We start from the raw sequence: 19,223 nt of genomic DNA, 5'->3' as shown, positions 1-19,223 counted from the left end.
CTAGCTGCGTAAACAAGTGCAGCATCAAAAGAGAAAAACAAGCAGTTGTTACACACATAACAAACCCCTGTTGTCCCAGCTCCATCTTTGGAACTACCTGCAACTGGATCCACCAGTTCAAACCTCTGGTTACCTGTCTTCCAAGGAACTAGAGCTTCTGCTTTACCTTGGTTAGAGAGAATTGTGTTGTGCCCTGCAACCTCCAGGAGTGGCTTTGTCTCTGTCGTGGACAAACCTTGAACCTGGTTTGAGTTGTTAACTACAGCTATACATGCAACAGCTGAGTTAGCAAACTCTTCTTGGGTGGTATTCCCTTTGTGACTCTCTCAGATCTGCAAATGAGGTGCAGATCCTCTTTGCTGGCTAGTTCTGCCTTGGGACTTTTAGGAGAATCACATCCAACAGTAAATAGTGGCTCCGCAGGACCGATCCGGCCCAGGCAAGATAAACCTGGCCGACCCCTGGGTTAGACCTTTCTGATGACTCACTCCATCGCTTGATTCCAGCCTGTGACTATACTGAGTGCTCCTGTCCTTCATGCTCTTGGGAGTTGTTGTTGTTCTGTCACCTAACATCAGGCACTGTCTAGGCAACTTACAATGAATTTAAACATCATTGTATTACTACTGCAGGTGCAACATAATACAATACAGGTTACATATGCTTCAGGTTACAGACTCCACTAACCCAGAAATAGTACCTTGGGTGGGTTAAGAACTTTACCTCAGGATGAGAACAGAAATCACGTGGCAACGGCGGGAGGCCCCATTAGCTAAAGTGGTACCTCAGGTTAAGAACAGACCTCCAGAACGAATTAAGTTCTTAACCCGAGGTACCACTTTGGAACTCCCTGCCTATTGAAATCAAGCAAATGCCTTTCCTTCGGCGCCTGCTAAAAACATTCGTGTTTAGACAAGCCTAACCAGATGCTTAGAAAGTTAAGGTGATTTTAATCTGTTCTAGTATTTTTTTTTGTATGTTTTAAAATACGGTTATGATTTCTCTCTCTCCATTTTATTGTTTTATCTTTCTGGAAACCTCTTTGAGGTGTTGTTGTTGTTTTACAATCAAGGGGTGCATAAATTTTATGAAATCAAGCAATTCCCTGTCACAAAATGAGCCTACAACAATGGGAGTTTCGAACACCGCCTGCAGCAATGTCCTGCCATATTGTGACAATTCTGTCGCTCATTTTTATCTCTTGGTTGGCTGTGTGCTTTCCCTCTCTGGCTGCTAACTTTTAACACAGACTGCTTGAGCCGGCGCTGAAGGGCCAGTTGATCAGCTTTGACATGATCACTTTCCCCCCTAAAGTGAAGAACAGGCAAAGATCCTGTGTCTGAACCAAGGAGCTATCAGTCTAGCTAGATGACTGGAGGCAAATTCTGCTGTGCCTAAACAACAGCTACCCTACATGTAAAAAATATGTCAGAGACCCACTCTTTTGCAGCGAAGGCAAAGTGGTTCATTGGGTTATCAACCACCATTCTCCTGGTTTCTCAAACCAAGTGAGGAATGTTTATATGAGGGAGGGTGGAGCATCTGACTCGACCTAGACTATTAGTGAAAGAGGGTTTACAGAGTGGTTAAGTCTCCTTGCAGTGCTATCCTTTGGCCAGAGATGGTTGGAAGTACACAGCCTTAAACTCCCAGCTCAGATTGCTGGTTCAAGACCTGCCACAGGCTTGAGTCCGCCTGTCATAGGATTGCCATATGTCCGAAATTTCCTGGACATAGCCGGTATAACTCTTCCTTTTTAAAAGAGACTTTTTTGGGGGGGGGAGAAACCTCAACAATTTTGGGCAAAACTGAATAAAGTTCAACAATTTTGTGTTTTGTGTCTGGATTTTCACTTTTTGAAATATGGCAACCCTATCCTGTCAATAATATGAAAGGTCCATCTATTTCAGGGGTCAGCAAACTACAGCCCGTGGGCCGGATACGGCCTGAGGGGGACGTTAAACTGGCCACCGGCCCTTGCCGCCTGCTTGGTCAATCCCTGCGTGGAGCTAAACTGGCGTGCTGCACCAGTTGCTTCGTGTGGGGACTGACTTCCGGAACACAGCCACGGCTTCCTATTGGCTGCAGGAAGCTCCAATGGGAAGCCACAGATGCCTCCTCCTCCCCCACCATGCCTCTGAAAGCCAGCGGGGAAGGAATGGTGTGCGTCAGTGCGATCCAGCACACCAGTGGAAAAGTTTGCCAACCCCGAAGGCCTTCTGGCGGTTCCCCCGCTGCGAGAAGCCAAGTTACAGAGAGCCAGGCAGAGGGCCTTCTTGGTAGTGGCACCCGCCCTGTGGAACACCCTCCCATCAGATGTCAAAGAGAAAACCAACTACAGTGGTACCTCGGGTTACATATGCTTCAGGTTACAGACTCCGCTAACCCAGAAATAGTACCTTGGGTTAAAAACTTTGCTTCAGGATGAGAGCAGAAATCGTGCAGCGGTGGAACGGCAGCAGCAGGAGGCCCCATTAGCTAAAGTGGTGCTTCAGGTTAAGAACAGTTTCAGGTTAAGAACGGACCTCCAGAACGAATTAAGTACTTAACCCAAGGTACCACTGTATGTACCAGACTTTTAGAAGGCACCTGAAGGCATCCCTGTTTAGGGAAGCTTTTAATGTTTAATAGACTGTTGTATTATAATATTTTGTCAGAAGCCACCCAGAGTGGCTGGGGAAACCCAGCCAGATGGGCGGGGTATAATTAATAAATGATAAATGATAAATGATAAATGATAAATGATAAATGATAAATGATAAATAATAAATAATAAATAATAAATAATAAATAATAAATAATAAATAATAAATAATTTATTATTATTATTATTATTATTATTATTATTATTATTATTATTATTATTATTATTTCATTCTCTGAGCAATGGCAGCCAGCAAAATGCTCTGGGAACCTGATAAGCAGGACATTGTTCCCCTCTTTGTTTATTCCAGGCCTCTGTTACGCAGTACAGTGGTACCTCTGGTTACAAATGCTTCTGGTTACGAACGCTTCAGGTTACGAGCTCTGCTAACCCTGAAGTAGCTGCTCCTGGTTGTGAACTTTGCCCCAGGATGAGAACGAAAATTGCGTGCTGGAAGTGTGCACACATTGGGAGGTCCCATTAGCGAAAGCGCACCTCAGGATAAGAACGGTTTCAGTTTAAGAACGGACCTCCGGAACGAATTAAGTTCGTAACCAGAGGTACCACTGTACTGGCTAACAGCGACGCAGGTGGGCAGACATTGTCTAATCATTCGCTGCTCACTTTCCACATTCCTCTTACAAGCTCCTCCTTAGTCGGTTGTCATTTGGAAGAGCCACGAATCTTCACTCTTGGTTTGCAGGGGGCAGGGCAGCGAAAAAGAAATGGAGCAATCCAACATATGCCACTAAATAGCTCTCTCAACCTCTAATGGGCTTTAGGTCTTTAACAGCTCTGAACTGCTGACCTAGAAGTGAAAGGCTTATGATCCAATTACTAGACCCCCTGAGCTGCGCTGCGGAATAATTCTAAGGAGGCTTTTAAAAGCCCTCACTTTAGAAAAATAAAAAATGAATGCAGCACCCTCAGCCTGCCTAGAGAGTTGCTCCCAACACACACACACACACACATATATATCAGATATTTATATGCTGCTTAATTGACTAAATTGCAAAAAATGCCACACATGAACTCTATAAAAAGCATGCATTTATCATAAAAACAGAAAGATTCTTCAAAATGCTTAGTGGAAGAGAAAGGTTATTGTCAAGTTCAACCAGAGGGGCTGTCTGAATTCAGCCACATTGTCACCCCCGAAACGAGAAGTAATCAACTAGAAATATTATCTTGTGGAAATAAACTAAATAATTAAAAATCAAAAAGCTTAAGGGAAAAAATTAGAAAAACCTAAAATTGAACAAAGCCTTAACGGGATGCCGGCTACAAACCTTGTTTCAATGAACTATTCAGTTTCCTCAGAAGGGAATAGAAAAATCATAAACTTTAAATGACCAAAATTCAAAAATGGGGGTAGAACCCCCCCCCCAAAAAAATTCTGAAGTATTATAATCCTAGCTGGACCTAGTTAAAGCAAAGCGCAGTAATAAAGGATTGAGGACTGAAAAGTACAGTTTCTAATACTGAATTTACAAAAAAAGGTTTGAAAACCTAAATGGCAAGTTTTAAACAAAGCCCAACTTGAAGAAAGCAAAGCACAGTAATAAAGGGTTGAGGACTCAACTATAAATATCACTGTATTTCATTTGTATTGTGCAATTTCTCAGTTCCGTGACTGTCTTTTTTCTATTGACATTGTCACCTCCAGCTGCAACCTGAAGTGGGGAAGTCCAGGAGAAGCTCCTGTACATGAGTCTATCCAGCCCCTTCTAGACCTTTCCCACCAGGTACTTTGAATGTGTGCAGGAGAGGGAATTACCGCTTTGTGTGTTGACTCCTTTCCCTTGATGCTGAGTGCCACACTGGCCCTGCCTGCCTGTCACCTGCGTATGTCAAGTCCAAATGTCTGAAAAGGGATGTTTGCCACAGGTCTAGGAGTGCGCCTGCTCCATATGGTCACAGGATCCTCAACCGTACAGAAGGCCCCATTTGCTTAGACAGTGTCCTTCAACCTTGGGCTCCCAGATGTTGCTGGGCTACAAATCCCATCATCCTCTGCCATCTTAGCCAAGAGTCATGGGTGATGGGAGTTGTGGTCCTGCAACATCTGGGGAATCATGGGGGAAGAACACTGGCTTTAGGACACCTGTGCACCAGCAGCTATGTGTGGGTAGGAGCCCCTTGTTTAGACCTGATACGATACGATATGATACAATACGATACAATACAATATGATAATCTTTATTGTCATTGTCCCATACTGAACAACGAAATTGAAAAACCTACATCAGACATTCAAAAACCAACAAGCTTGCTATCCCAGCTATCCCAGCCTGGTTAGCCCCTAAAAACTTTGATACCCCATAATTGAATACAATATACTCACATAGAGACTACCTTGCACTGTGTTTAAAACCAAAATCACATTTGGATAGAAACTGTTTCTCAGGCAGCTAGTCCTGGTTTTTATAACCCTGTACCTTCTTCCAGAAGGCAGAAACTAAAAGAGATCATTTCCGGGGTGCGCACTATCCTGCACTATCTCTGCAGCTTTCTTATGGCACCTGGAAGCATAGATTTGATCCAAGGTGGGAAGAGTGCACCCAGTTATTCTCTCTGCAGTCTTTACAACCTTGGACAGCATTGTTTTTTTCCTGACCGTGCAGCTCCCAAACCACACACAGACCATAAGTTAATACACTCTCAGCAGTACAATAGTAAAATGCCATCAACAGGTCCTTTGAGAGATTATTTTTCTGGAGGATTCTCAGAAAATATAACCTCTGGTGTGCTCTCTTCATCAGGTCTTTGCTGTTCTCTCCCCAGGTTAGGTCATCTCTCAACTCCATTCCCAGCAATCGAAACATGCTCCTCACCCAAAGGTCAGGTGTGTTTCCAGTGTGAATCCTCACATTCACTGAACATGTGGAGAAGGTTTGATAGAGTCTTCTGCCAATTGCGGTGGGAGTTCCAGGTCAAGATAAATTGAAGTACGTCTTCAAGCAACACATAGTTAAACTATGGAACTCTCCCATAGGAGGCAGTGATGGCCACAAACCTAGATGGCTTTGAAAGATGATTAGACAAATTTGTGGAGAAGAGGGCTATCGAAGGCTATTAGCCATGGGGGCCTCTGTTTTTGTTATGTACTGAAGTTCTCACCCTGGGCCAGCAGGGGGATACTGTAGATAGTTCAGGTCCCCATATGCAAATAAGGGATTGAAAGTGACGTTCAGTGATTGGATAGTTACAGAATATGGTTACTGTTGCATTCTAGTGGAGCTCTATATAAACAGGCTGGCTGAATCCTTCCGTTCTGTTCTGTTCTGGCCTGTGAATAAACAAGAGCTGTTTGAAGAATCGCTGTGTCGTCTGATATGTTCACCCACAACTTAACAGTTTTGCCTCCACAGCTGGAAGCAACAATGTTTGTGAATACCAGCCACAGGAAGGGGAGAGTGCTGCTGGGCTGTAGGGTTGCCGTATGTCTGGATTTCCCCAGACATTACCAAGATTTCAAAGGCAGAAGCCATATCTGGGGGGGGGGGGATTCCCAGAAGGCGGCATTTAATAATTAATAATAATAAATTTTATTTATACCCCGCCCTCAGCAGCCAGAGCTGGGCTCAGGGTGGCTAACACCAATAAAATAAAATCACAGTAAAAACGTAATGGGGGGAAAGAGAGGGAGGGGGGGAAAAACAATTTAAAATACAGGTTAAAATGCCATTTAAAATGCAGCCTCATTTTAAAATAGCTGATAAATCAATACCATAAGGGGAGGGAAACATAAGGGTCAAACCGAGTCCAAACCAAAGGCCAGGTGGAACAGCTCTGTCTTGCAGGCCCTGCGGAACGATGTCAAGTCCCGCAGGGCCCTAGTCTGTTGTGACAGAGCATTCCACCACGTCGGGGCCAGTACTGAAAAGGCCCTGGCCCTATTTGAGACCAATCTAACCTCCTTGAGGCTCGGGACCTCCAAAGCATTGTTATTTGTGGACTTTAAGGTCCTCCGCGGGGCATATCAGTTTGTCCTGGATCTTAGGCAAGCAAACTGAAAAAATGCATATATATTTTTTTGCGCTTTCATAAAAGAAAGCTCAACAACTTTCGGGTTTTCCTAAAATAAAAAAAAGCTCAATTGTTCTGGGGTCTTCCTAAAAAGAAGCTCAATAACTTTCAGGGTATCCTGGTTTTTACTTTTTGGAATATGGCAACCCTACTGGTGCTTGAATCCAGCTTCCCTTTGCAACATCTGGTTGATCAATATGTGAACAGGATGCTGGACTAGATGGGAAATTGGCCTGATCCAGTAGACTGTTCTTATGTGTGAGGCTTTCAGTGTGTTTGGCCTATGACCCTCCCTCCCTCCCCACCACCAAAATACTCCGGCGATCGCTACCACCACCTTCCTAGCTTGCCTCCGTTGACCCCTTCTGAGAGCAGATGGGGAACGCATGCACTTGTTTAAGCAAATCAAACACCCTGCTTCCTAGTACATCTTTAAAAAGACAAGCGGCGAGGCCCATAGCAACGCGTCTGCAGTTCAGAAGCGGGAAATTGAGAAGAAGCCTTTGGAGAAATGTCTGTTCCCCCCCAAAAAAGGTCAGAGCAAACTAGCATGCCCTGGGGACCAGGAGTCTTTTAGTAATGGACAAATCACTCACTTGACCTTAATGGTCTTTTACGAAGAGGCAGCGGTAAGGAAATCTCCTACAAACCTGCCCATCTGCGTTGTCTTTTTTTCACGAGTGTTTTGGAGATCAAGTCTTCTGCTTCCACCCTCCCACCCCCACCCTCTCCTTGAGCTTTTGGGCCTCGGTGACCTTTTCACAGGCAAAGACGCCCTCATTAAGACAGCTGATCTCTTACGAAATGTTAGCATTTGTCGGAAAGAGCTTTAGTGTGCTGTAAGTATCTGTGGAAGAGCTATGAGGAGGGGGGGTGGGAATCAAACTGGCAACATTTCCTGTATTAATACCCTTTAAATGTCAGCCGTTCATGTAGACGCCATCCACGATCTGTAGAATCCCATTAGCCCCCCACAGTTAGAGGACTTTCCACTTGATCACTAACATGCAGTTTAATATTGGGAATATTTGCGCACCTTTGGAATTCTTGGAGGCTTTGCAGTTCTCCAGACTGAATATTCCAAAGCTGTGTGGCATCAGATCAGTCAGCGCAGGTTTCTCCAATCTGATTCTTTCCAGATGTTTGGGACTACACCTCCCATCAGCGCTGTGTTGGCTAGGGCTGATGGGAACTATAGTCCACGACAGGAGTGCCAGCATGGCTCTGTGACTGTGGGTGCCCGGGCCTGTGGGTGCCATGCAGCGTGCATGGCCCTGGTACTGAAATTTGTGGGTGCCCAGCCCTTCATGGGGAATTTTGTGGGCGCTCGGCACCCAGGGAGCTGGCATCTATGGCCCAAGACATCTGGAGGGCACAATGTTGGTGAAGGATGAGTTGGAAGGAAATGACCTGCATAAATAATTATAGCTTCCTGTGAATCAAAAACGCCTGTTCCTCTATGATGTAACACTCCTCTGACATCCTTCAAATCAAAACATGCTGGATACGCAAAATTCTGCCATGTTTCTTCATTGTATGTCGTTGGGCCATTAGTTATTCCCAGTATATACATGCAATGTATAAGGACAAGCATAACTGCGTATAGTTTCCTGGAAGTAACTGAATTTAGTGGTGCTTTCTTTTGACTGCATGGATGCAACTGGTAAAACTTCAACAAGATATCTTCAGCTAACTGAAATGCAACCTTTGGTTTCTAATTATAAAGGCTAACAATCTTGCAAAGAAATGTTACCATTAAACTGCTAGTCTGAATTGGGAACCGCATCAAAGAAAAGGAAAGAAGGATCTGTTGGAATTCTGCCTGGGTCAGAGGAATGTGCCACAACGTAGGCACCGGCAGATATTCCTTGTCGACCTCCCCGCTGCGCCACTCTGCTGATAAGCAGGCGAGGTCTCGCGATTCTTCCCAGATGTGTGAGAGGAACACACCGTTCTTCTTCTCTCCCCTTTGGTGTCCCCCAGGGAGGGGAAAGAAGCAGACAGAAATCTATTTACATTCTTTATTTCTGTCTCTTACATCAGTACAGAGAAACATGTCTGCACTCCACAGCAGTTAGAATAAACTCCACCCATGTACTTCCAGTACGGGTCATATGACACACACACAGAGCTAACATCCGGTGCTCAGTACAGAATGGACTGCCCCTTTGTTCCCATGGCAACAGTCACAAACATCCTGTTTGGCTTTGCAGCCACCTGCAGCTGACTGAGCTGCTAGAGCCTTTGCTTGCTGCAGCATTGCTGCTTTATGGTAACAGGACCCAGACTCTCCTTGCTAATTTCCTCCATTCCCACACTTCCTCTGAACTAATCTGTTGCAAGAAAACCTGAATGACACCTCATTTTCACTACCCAGAGTAGGGAGATTTGACAACCCCTCTGGCACCCCATAATCTCTCCTGCTTTGAAATAAGCCCTGGAATTGTCTTCCCCAGAGCTGTGCTACTGCCACGACAGCTCCTGATGCAGAGATGCAACTGATTTTTCTATCCTAACAGAGTTTTCTATCCAAGATAGACAAAGCACAAAATGACATCCTCTGCAATTTCATGTGCCGACGGAAAAATGAATCTTATTGCAATACTTGTGACAGAGTAGCAGACTCCACCATCTGACATGGGAGAAAGCAAGTTTAGGGGGTGCAAGGCAGGCAGTTTGATACACTGTCCTCCAAAACCTTTGTGCTACCCCTAAAAAAAAACCCTTCTACTGGACGGGCAACAGCTTCGCTTTGCATAATGGTAAAGCTGTCCCTCTTTAAAGTAGAAAGGAGACTTCCTGTTTGGTCTTCACAGAGAAAGTCAACCAGTGTTGGAGTTATAAAAGAGTTTGTGGAACTATTAAAATATTTACTGATGCAGTACAAAAATAACAGAAATGTGTTTTGTTTTGTTTTGTTTTTTGCCTACCAAATAAATTGTGGCATATGGGACAGTTACCTATCGTTGTTTTGCTATGATATATACAATTCTATGTTCAATATTGATAGGCAGTCAGCAGAAAAACTATCCAGCAGCTTGAGAGAAATGGAAATGCAAAAATTGGAACTTTAACATACAAGTTGACAATCTAAAGAGTTTGGGGAAGGAAATTACAGAGACAGTAGATTCCCTAGAGTAGTTCCTGGAACTGAGTCATAGCTTTGGAAAATATTCAATGTGAAGTGCTAATGCTAATTTGGTACAGGGACAGAAGATTTTATAATACGATTAATTAAGGTTTTGGATGTTGCTTTGCCATAGTAATAATATAATGTAACCTTGGCTTATGAGGGTGTTGTTCTAGGCCCCATGATCAGGTAGCTTCCGCCCTAAGATAGCTGGCGGAACCAACAGTGACTTGTGGTCAGAAGGGAATGCAAGACAATGTTATCTTCCTTACCTGGTCCAGCTGGTTGTAGAAATCTATACTCGCCGCACACAGGTACCTTCCCAGCAAGGTTGCATGAGTTGTGAAAATGGTTGCGACTGGGATCTTCCTGGATCTACAGAGGATCAGCCCAGGCCCTGCTTGCCATTCATGGAAGTGGGCAATGATGTTGGGCTTGTCTTCAAATTGATCGGAGAGCTGGAAAGAGATAGAAAGTAAAGTGGTATTTGAACCATATTTAAAGAGTGAAGGACATTCAAAAAGCACACCTGTTTTATTAAAGTCACGAAGGAGAGCTATGTGATTACAGTCGTACCTCGGAAGTCGAACGGAATCTGTTCTAGAAGTCCGTTCAACTTCCAAAACGATCAGGAACCAAAGCACGGCTTCTGATTGGCTACAGGAAGCTCCTGCAGCCAGACTTCCGGTTGGTCGCCCGATTAATGGTGGACGGGAGCTCTTTTGGCTGAAAGAGCCCCGGTGCTTTGAAGATTGGGGTGACCGTGAGAGCGTTGCGGAACCCCGAAAAAAAACTCAGATTGAGCATTCTGAGGACCTGGTGTTTCGGCAGGTACCCTGAGTGACTCCCCCACTCCCCGGTAAGCTCTAAAAAGAGCCCCGAGAGCGAGCGGGGTTGGAGACATGGTTACTGTGGAATCGACTTGCTTTCTTCACTGTGCAAAGCTCCAAGTCTGGCAATCATTAGCGACCAATCAGAAGCCGCGATGGACATTCGAGTTCCAAAGAACACTTGCAAACCGGAACTCTCACTTCCAGGAACCGGAACTTCTCACTTGCAGCATTCAGGAGCCAAAACGTTCATCTCACAAGGCGTTCGACTTCCGAGGTACGACTGTACTTCAAAGTAATGGGGTTGTATCAAATACTAGACATACTTAGAGGAGACACATTAATATGAATGGGCATGGCTAACTTAGGTTCATGAATGTCACTGGGTCTAATTTGAGTATAACTTAGTTAAAACGTTAAAATTGTCACAGCGACAGAGCTTCAGGTTTGAAAGGTATGGTTTCCTCTGTTAACCTCTTTGATAATGTTGAAATATTGGCGCCAAAACCTGATATATATTTGCATGACCACCAGATATGTCTGAAGCCTGACATTTTGTTAGAGACCTATGTCTCCAACAGCTACAAATCTGAATGAAGGAGCGTCTCCACCCCCATCGTTCTGCCCGGACACTGAGGTCCAGCTCCGAGAACCTTCAGGTGGTTCCCTCACTGCAAGAAACCAAGCTACAGGAAACCAGGCAGAGGGCCTTCTTGTTAGTGGCACCCGCCCTGTGGAACGCCCTCCCACCAGATGACAAAGAGAAGAACAACTACCAGACTTTTAGAAGACATCTGAAGGCAGCCCTGTTTAGGGAAGCTTTTAATGTTTAACAGACCACTGTATTTTAATATTTTGTTGGAAGCCGCCCAGAGTGGCTGGGGGAACCCACCCAGATGGGCGGGGTATAAATTATTATTATTATTATTATTATTATTATTATTATTATTGGCATATGATGTACATGGTGCAATGTGCAAACCTTAGCACAGTACCTCTTTGAAGAACCAAGCAGTTAGCGACCCAAAAATAAGCACATCATTCGCTTCTCGGTCATGGTAAGGAATTCCAATCTGGCTGGCGTCCCAGAACTCCCCTTTCCACCTGTCCAAATTCCAAGCCGCTGATCCTATATCGAACAGCACCACATACGGACTCCCTTCTATCAGCCACCTGCCAAAATACACCTGATAAAAGGGAGAAATAAATGTTAGGGATAACCCACCATGTTGGTACATAAATGTAAAATAAAAAGAAAGTGTGCAGTGCCAGATTACCATTAAATAGGCAGAGCAGGCACAAGTCTATGGGCCCCATGTCTTTTAGGGGCTCCGCTACAGTAGATCAAAATAACATTGATTTGATCTTGTGCAATAAAATTGGTGGATTTAAATTATTGGTTGGTAAAATCCAAAATAGGTGGTGCTGTGGTCTAAACCACAGAGCCTAGGACTTGCCGATCGGAAGGTCAGAGGTTCGAATCCCTGCGATGGGGTGGGGTGAGCTCCCGTTGCTTGGTCCCTGCTCCTGCCAACCTAGCAGTTTGAAAGCACGTTAAAATGCAAGTAGATAAATAGGTACTGCTCCGGCGGGAAGGTAAACGGGTTTCCGTGTGCTGCTCTGGTTCACCAGAAGCAGCTTAGTCATGTTGGCCACATGACCTGGAAGCTGTCTGCGGACAAACGCCAGCTCCCTTGGCCTATAGAGCGAGATGAGCGCTCAACCCCAGAGTCGTCTGCGACTGGACCTAACATTCAGAGGTACCTTTACCTTTACCTAAAATCCAAAATGTATTAGGAGATAATTTGCAAGCCGCCACCCCCCAAGATTTCAACTGCCTAGGCACATCTGCAGCATTTAATTTGGCACTGAAAGTGTGCAGTTGTCAGGGGGATAGTGTTAGGATATTTTAGTGTTAGGAACCAAACTTGGGAACTGGTACCTGTACCGGTAGTCCCAGGAATGAGACTGGTTGGCAGCAAATGGGTCTTCAAGGCCAAGACAGACCAGAATGGCAAGGTTGTCAGACACAAAGCCAGATTGGTTGCCAGAGGTTTTTCACAGGTACCAGGACAGGATTACCACGAGACCTACTCACCCACCGTCAAATATGAGAGCATTCGACTGATGCTCAAGATCGCTGCAGAAACTGCATGTTTCCCATCATGACATTAATACAGTTTTTTTGTACAGGATTTTGGGGGAGGAGCTGTACATGCTTCCACCTGATGGAATGCAGATACAGAAGGGAATGGTCTGTAAACTGCGGAAATCCTTGTATGGTCTCAAGCAGAGTGCCAGGTGTTGGAACACAAAACTCACTGAGACATTGCTTTCTCTAGGTTTTCACCAGGGCAAAGCTGATCCGTGTGTGTTTGTCAAGAAGGAGGGGCAAAACAAACTGTATTGTTTATGTTTTGTTGATGATCTTCTCATGTTTTGGAAGAATCAGGTTTTTACAAAAGCACCCTAGCTCAGCTGAAGGAGCACTTTGACATGAAGGATCTTGGTGAGGTATCCAACTATCTTTCTCTGCAGGTGGAGAGGGACCAAGCAGGTAATTTTCTGGTACACCAAACACAGAAAATTGCTGATGTATTAACCAGGTTGAATTTGGCTGATGCAAACCCAGCAGACACACCGATGGTGACAGGTTACCAGGTAGATAGTACTGCTGAAGCATTTTCTGACACTACGCTGTACAGATGCATTCTAGGCAAGTTGAATTTCATTGCTAGATGCTCAAGACCTGACATTGCTGTAAGCACTAACCTGCTTAGCAGACATGCTAACAATCCTACTGTTCAGGATTGGAAAGCTCTGAAGCGCATAGCCCGCTATTTGAAAGGGACTATGCACTACAGGCTGAGGTTCACCAGTCAGAAGACTGGAGGTCTTGAAATCTTTGCAGATGCAAGTTTGGGAAGTGACACCACAGATGGTCCAAGCACTTCTGGAGTATGCTACATGTACAACCACTGTCTGTTTGACTGGCTGTGCAAAAAGCAGACGACAGTGAGCCTAAGTTCCTGTGAAGCAGAACTCAATGCTCTGTCATTTTCACTCATGGATTGTGAATGGTTGATGCAACTGTTTAAGGACATCGGAGTTTCTGTGAAATGTCCTATACAAGTGTATCAAGACAATAGATCCTGTTTGGCTTTGCTGAACTCAGAGAGTTGCAAGCAAAGAACCAAGTACTTGCAGATTAAGCTACATCGTGCAAGAGAGTGTATTCAGAAAGGACTGATTCAGGTGTCCTACATGGCAGGAAATGAAATTCCTGCTGATCTGTTGTCTAAGGTTGTTAACAGAGAACAACTTACGGTTTACGTACAGAGGTTGCAATTGGGTTGAACCACAGATACTACAGGTTACACGGAAAGGGGGAGGATGTTAGGATATTTCCGTTCCACCTTAAAAGGGAGCAGGCTATGTGAGTCACAGAGTCTGCATATTTCCTGTTCACAGGATGTTTATGTTTGCTATTGCTTTCGTTTTCTCTCTGCGCCAGAACACGCTAGCAGGCAGTCATGTTTGTTCTTTGTTCTGACCAACGCTGAATAAACATTCTAAATGATACCCTCCTGAGTGCAACTTTTGCTGTGTGTGAATTCTGCTGATAGAGTGTGCATCAGCCCAGGAATGCAGCAATCTATTTCTGGAGCTCATGCCGCTAATTGCTGATACTGTGTATCTACGGGAGATCGATGGACGTCCGGAGTACGGCTGGAGGCAGTGATGGCCTTTGTCTCCCTGGCAGTATCCCAACAGATAGTGTAGATAACAGAGAAAAGCTCAAGTTAGTGAATAGGGTGGTAGCTCAGTGATATTCGTGGCTCAATTGGGGATTCGAACTCTGGTCTCCCATGCCCCAGTCTAGCACACTAACCACTAAGCCACACTGGCTCTCCTTTGATTTGGCTTGTTTCCTTGATGCCTTTTCGCTGGAGAAAAAGGGGGTTGAATTGGAGGTTTTTGTTATGCATTCCAAAGTATGTACTCTCTACCGCTGAGCTATATGCTGTCCTGTTAAAATTAGCCCCAGTTTGCAATATGTCATTACTGATCAGTGGAATGCTGCCCACAAATATACTACGAACAGCATGGATACAGCAACTGCAAGACGAATGCTCAACTCTGCCCTCAATGGATAGCAAAACACCGTTGGCGCAGCCGTAAAAACATGCCTTTGGGAACTATGTTCCTTATAAATTTGGCTCATAGGAGCAAAACAGCACCACACTGGAACAAATTTTAGGTCTACACTTTGATCCCTTTGCCATGATTACACAATCACAAAAGGCAGCCGTACAATGCCTGGCAACTCCCCTGGGTTAACACACTGCAACTCTCCTGCAGTGTGAGAGGCCCTCGCGTATATTTATGTGGATTGAATAAACTCGCTCTGTCTTTAATGCCTTACTGTTCACACCAAGGCTGAGCCACGAAGTTTACTGGGTGGTGAACAATGACAAGTAATTCCAGCCCAACCTGCCCTGCTCAGTTTAACTATTTATTTGTCCATTACATTTGCATACCACCTTCTGCCTCACGACTTCCAATGATATCTTTCTTAGATTGCATAGTTAAAAACGTCCCTTTAAAAAAAATTATTGAGAAAATTGCACGCATGCACATAAATATACATTATGCTTCATATAATATGCTAGGCTCTTAAAAATATTATTAGAAGGCAAGACGTTAACACTTCAGCAATAATTGCAATCATGCACATTTTATAATTTCATTGAAACAGATCATTAAAATGAAATTGCATATACCTTCTCGACTTTTCTAATTTCTTTTACACTGTAAAGTTTTTTAAATTTACAAAAGCTATTGATGATAGATAAATGATATAGAAAGATAGATGATAGATGATAGAAAGATAGATAGATAGATGATAGATAGATAGATAGATAGATAGATAGATAGATAGATGATATAGATGATAGATAGATAGATAGATAGATAGATAGATAGATAGATAGATGATGATGATAGATAGATAGATAGATAGATGATATAGATAGATAGATGATAGATAGATGATAGATAGATAGATAGATAGATGATAGATAGATAGATAGATAGATAGATAGATAGATAGATAGATAGATGATAGATGGTAGATAGATGATAGATAGATTTACATGCTTATCCAGCCAGGCAAAGATAAGGTCATATTGTGTCTACAGAAATCTGACTGCATTATTTGGGGACTGGAAAGCCAAAGGCCGAAATCCCATTAAGCAGACTTCCAGATAAATGCACTCTTAAAACGTGTAATTGGATAAACGGGTCCCTTTCTCAAAAATAACCTTGAATGAATCGACTTTGACCGAGACCAGTATGTCAGGCAGAAAGACAAGAGCATTAGTAGAACCAGCTAATCTCCGAGTGAGTCAGCTTAGTTGCCTCAGGAAACAAAAGGAGAGAAATCCCATTTACCTGGCACCCGCTGGTTCTCATGGATTCTATGGCCTTTTTCACGGCTCCGTTGGGAGGTTCACAGACTTCCACCTGGGTCTTCACGTTGTGCTCAAAATAAGGGCCGATGAGGAAGTAGTTTTCCCCCCATTCGTCCAACGTGATTTTGGCTTTCGTCTGAATCACGGTGTAGATGCCACCAACTGTGAGAGGAGAAGCAAAGCTTATATTGGTTGAATGGCCATCTGTCATGGCTGCTTCAGCTGAGATTCCTGCATTGCAGGGGGTTGGACTAGATGAACTTTGAGGTCCCTTCCAACTCTACAATTCTATGATTTTATGTTCTGAAAGGAGTAGCCCTCACATTCACTTCCCGCAGGTCTAACCTGCCTATTATGGGTGAGACTATACTTACATTGTCCTAATTATATTTGGCCAGATTTCCTTTGTTAACACTATTGCTTTCACATCCTATTTGCACCGACGTATGGTGCTGGAGGAGACTCATGAGAGTCCCATGGACTGCAAGAAGATCAAACCTCTCCATTCTTAAGGAAATCAGCCCTGAGTGCTCACTGGAAGGACAGATCCTGAAGCTGAGGCTCCAATACTTTGGCCACCTCATGAGAAGAGAAGACTCCCTGGAAAAGACCCTGATGTTGGGAAAGATGGAGGGCAGAAGGAGAAGGGGACGACAGAGGATGAGATGGTTGGACAGTGTTCTCGAAGCTACCAGCATGAGTTTGACCAAACTGTGGGAGGCAGTGGAAGACAGGAGTGCCTGGCGTGCTCTGGTCCATGGGGTCATGAAGAGTCGGTCACGACTAAACAACTAAACAACAACAACAACAACCTCCATGAAAATCTGTTGCTGCAAGCCACTGCCTCCCCACCAGGTTTTCCCAAGCAATCAGAGACTGTGCCTGTGTGCAGCCAACCTCTTCTCTGCCCTCTTCATGCCTCTTCTGGGGAGGAAAGCTTGCAGCAGGAGACACCTGTGACTTTTCACCAAGCCTATGCCTCTTGAATTCTCACCCTCCTGCTTCAGCTTCTGCCTCTGATTCTGGAGACTTGTCTCTCCCACAGACTCTCCCACCTCATTAAGCCCTGTTACCTCTTCAGCTTCCATCACCTCCTCGTCCCAGTCTTCACCCTTTTCTCCCTCTGACCCTTCACCATTGACCCACCACCAAGGCAAGAAGGCTCAGAGCCAGGGGAAAGTGTGGGGCAGCAATTGCTTGATGTAACATTATATAACTTCACAAAACAGATCAGAATGAATGCTCAGTGAACAGCTGGCACCATCTAACCTTCTCACGAGCGTCGTGCAAACAAATCAAGATGACAGTCAGTTAACAGGTAATCTGGAAGAAGCCCCAAGCTCTCCTCTCGCCTTCTCTCCACACATAAACAGAGGCATATTTTCCCTTAACATTCCCGCGTCTGCCTGCACCCCTCCACAACACTTCTGACCTCTGTTGGCCCTGTTCTGTTGGGGTCCATACCTTGCAAGGAAGCTTGTTCACACATTACACTGAACAAATGCGAAAGTGTTTGCGTGAAAGTATTGTATACTTGTTCAACGTCACAATCGTTCAGGCGGCCTCTGCTACCCATTTATAGTGTGGCATTGTGGTGGCAGGGAAGGTGTGGGTGAGTCCTGGGTGGCCATGAGAAGGTTGGGAGGCACCGACCCGCCACTCCTCCCGGGTGTGCCATCTGAGAGAAGTGTGTCAAGTTGTTTAATGAGAGTGTCGCCCCCGAACCCAGCATCCTTTCCCCTACATTGACCGGCCAGATGCCTTTGGGAAGCTTACAAGCAGAGCACAACGGCCAACAGCCCACCTCTGCTGCTTTCCTTCCAGTGTAGTGCAATGACAAACCTAGACAGCATCCTAAAAAGCAGAGACATCACCTTGCCAACAAAGGTCCGTATAGTTAAAGCTACGGTTTTCCCAGTAGTGATGTATGGAAGTGAGAGCTGGACCATAAAAGGCTGATCACCGAAGAATTGATGCTTTTGAATTATGGTGCTGGAGGAGACTCTTGAGAGTCCCATGGACTGCAAGAAGATCAAACCTATCCATTCTGAAGGAAATCAGCCCTGAGTGCTCACTGGAAGGACAGATCCTGAAGCTGAGGCTCCAATACTTTGGCCACCTCATGAGAAGAGAGGACTCCCTGGAAAAGACCCTGATGTTCGGAAAGATGGAGGGCACAAGGAGAAGGGGACGACAGAGGACGAGATGGTTGGTCAGTGTTCTCGAAGCTACCAGCATGAGTTTGACCAAACTGGGGGGGGGGGGCAGTGGAAGACAGAAATGCCTGGCGTGCTCTGGTCCAGGGGGTCACGAAGAGTCGGACACGACTAAACAACACAAGTGCCCCTTAACCTGGATGTTCCATTTAGGTACCACAGCTAACATCCACGGATATCGTGAAGTGAGATGATTTAAACCACCGCCCTCCCAAAGTCTGGCACGCGGCAATGCAGAGCAGGTCAGGTAAACAGTCATGTCTCCTTGCTCCCCTCGCCATGATTTTTCTGCGGACGCATTCCACACCCGCTGTGCCTGGTGGATCAGCTTCTGTCGTCTTATATAGCCCAAGTGCCCAGCCAGAGATACTAATCCAAATGCAGACTCAGAGCTCAGCATCCCTAAGATGATAAAACCGGCCTTGGTCATCCCAGCACGTGGAATGCCCAGAAATGCGACTGGGAAGGAATCTCATGAGCTGCCCGTATTATTTCAGCTGCCTGTATTATTTCTAAAGCAATAGTTCCTGTTTCTTGAAACTTATCCCTGCAAAGTCACTTCTGCCCCTCTATTGGTGGTTCACGGCATTTGGAAATCGGTGGGTAGGCACCTTTTAAAGTAAATATTATTGTATTGGCCTTGGGGCAGGGGGAATGTTGTTGATTAGGGCAGCAGAACCACCAAGGACATCAGCGTAGCATTAAGCAAGTGTAACTTTATGAATTTGAGCTTGCTTTGTCCTCCTTCCTCCTGTTGCTTTTTTCCTCATGTGCTGTGTCTGCAGGTGAGCCTGCAGAAGTGATTTTTGCAAACCACTCTGAAAGCCTTCTTGGCTAAAAGGCCATGATAATAATACAAAGCAGACTTTCCCCAACACAATACATTTTTGGATGTCATCT

At 44.9% G+C, this 19,223-nt stretch overlaps 1 protein-coding gene across 1 annotated transcript in view; it reads right to left on the bottom strand.

Moving 5' to 3' along the window:
• GYS2 (glycogen synthase 2) overlaps nucleotides 1-19,223 on the bottom strand; it is a 49,382-nt gene that overhangs the window by 25,194 nt on the left and 4,965 nt on the right. The window contains exons 2-4 of the mRNA XM_081926982.1: nucleotides 16,088-16,269; nucleotides 11,629-11,820; nucleotides 10,076-10,261 (exon numbers count right to left, since the gene is read on the bottom strand). Of these exons, the coding sequence (XP_081783108.1) occupies nucleotides 10,076-10,261; nucleotides 11,629-11,820; nucleotides 16,088-16,269 (560 nt within the window). The remainder of the gene's footprint in view (nucleotides 1-10,075; nucleotides 10,262-11,628; nucleotides 11,821-16,087; nucleotides 16,270-19,223) is intronic.

The sequence above is a fragment of the Podarcis melisellensis genome (genome assembly GCF_964234715.1).
Source record: "Podarcis melisellensis genome assembly, chromosome: 10".
NCBI classification, from domain to species: Eukaryota; Metazoa; Chordata; class Lepidosauria; order Squamata; family Lacertidae; genus Podarcis; species Podarcis melisellensis.
Note: the sequence above shows the minus strand (reverse complement) of the source record. Positions and strands in the feature narration are given on the sequence as shown.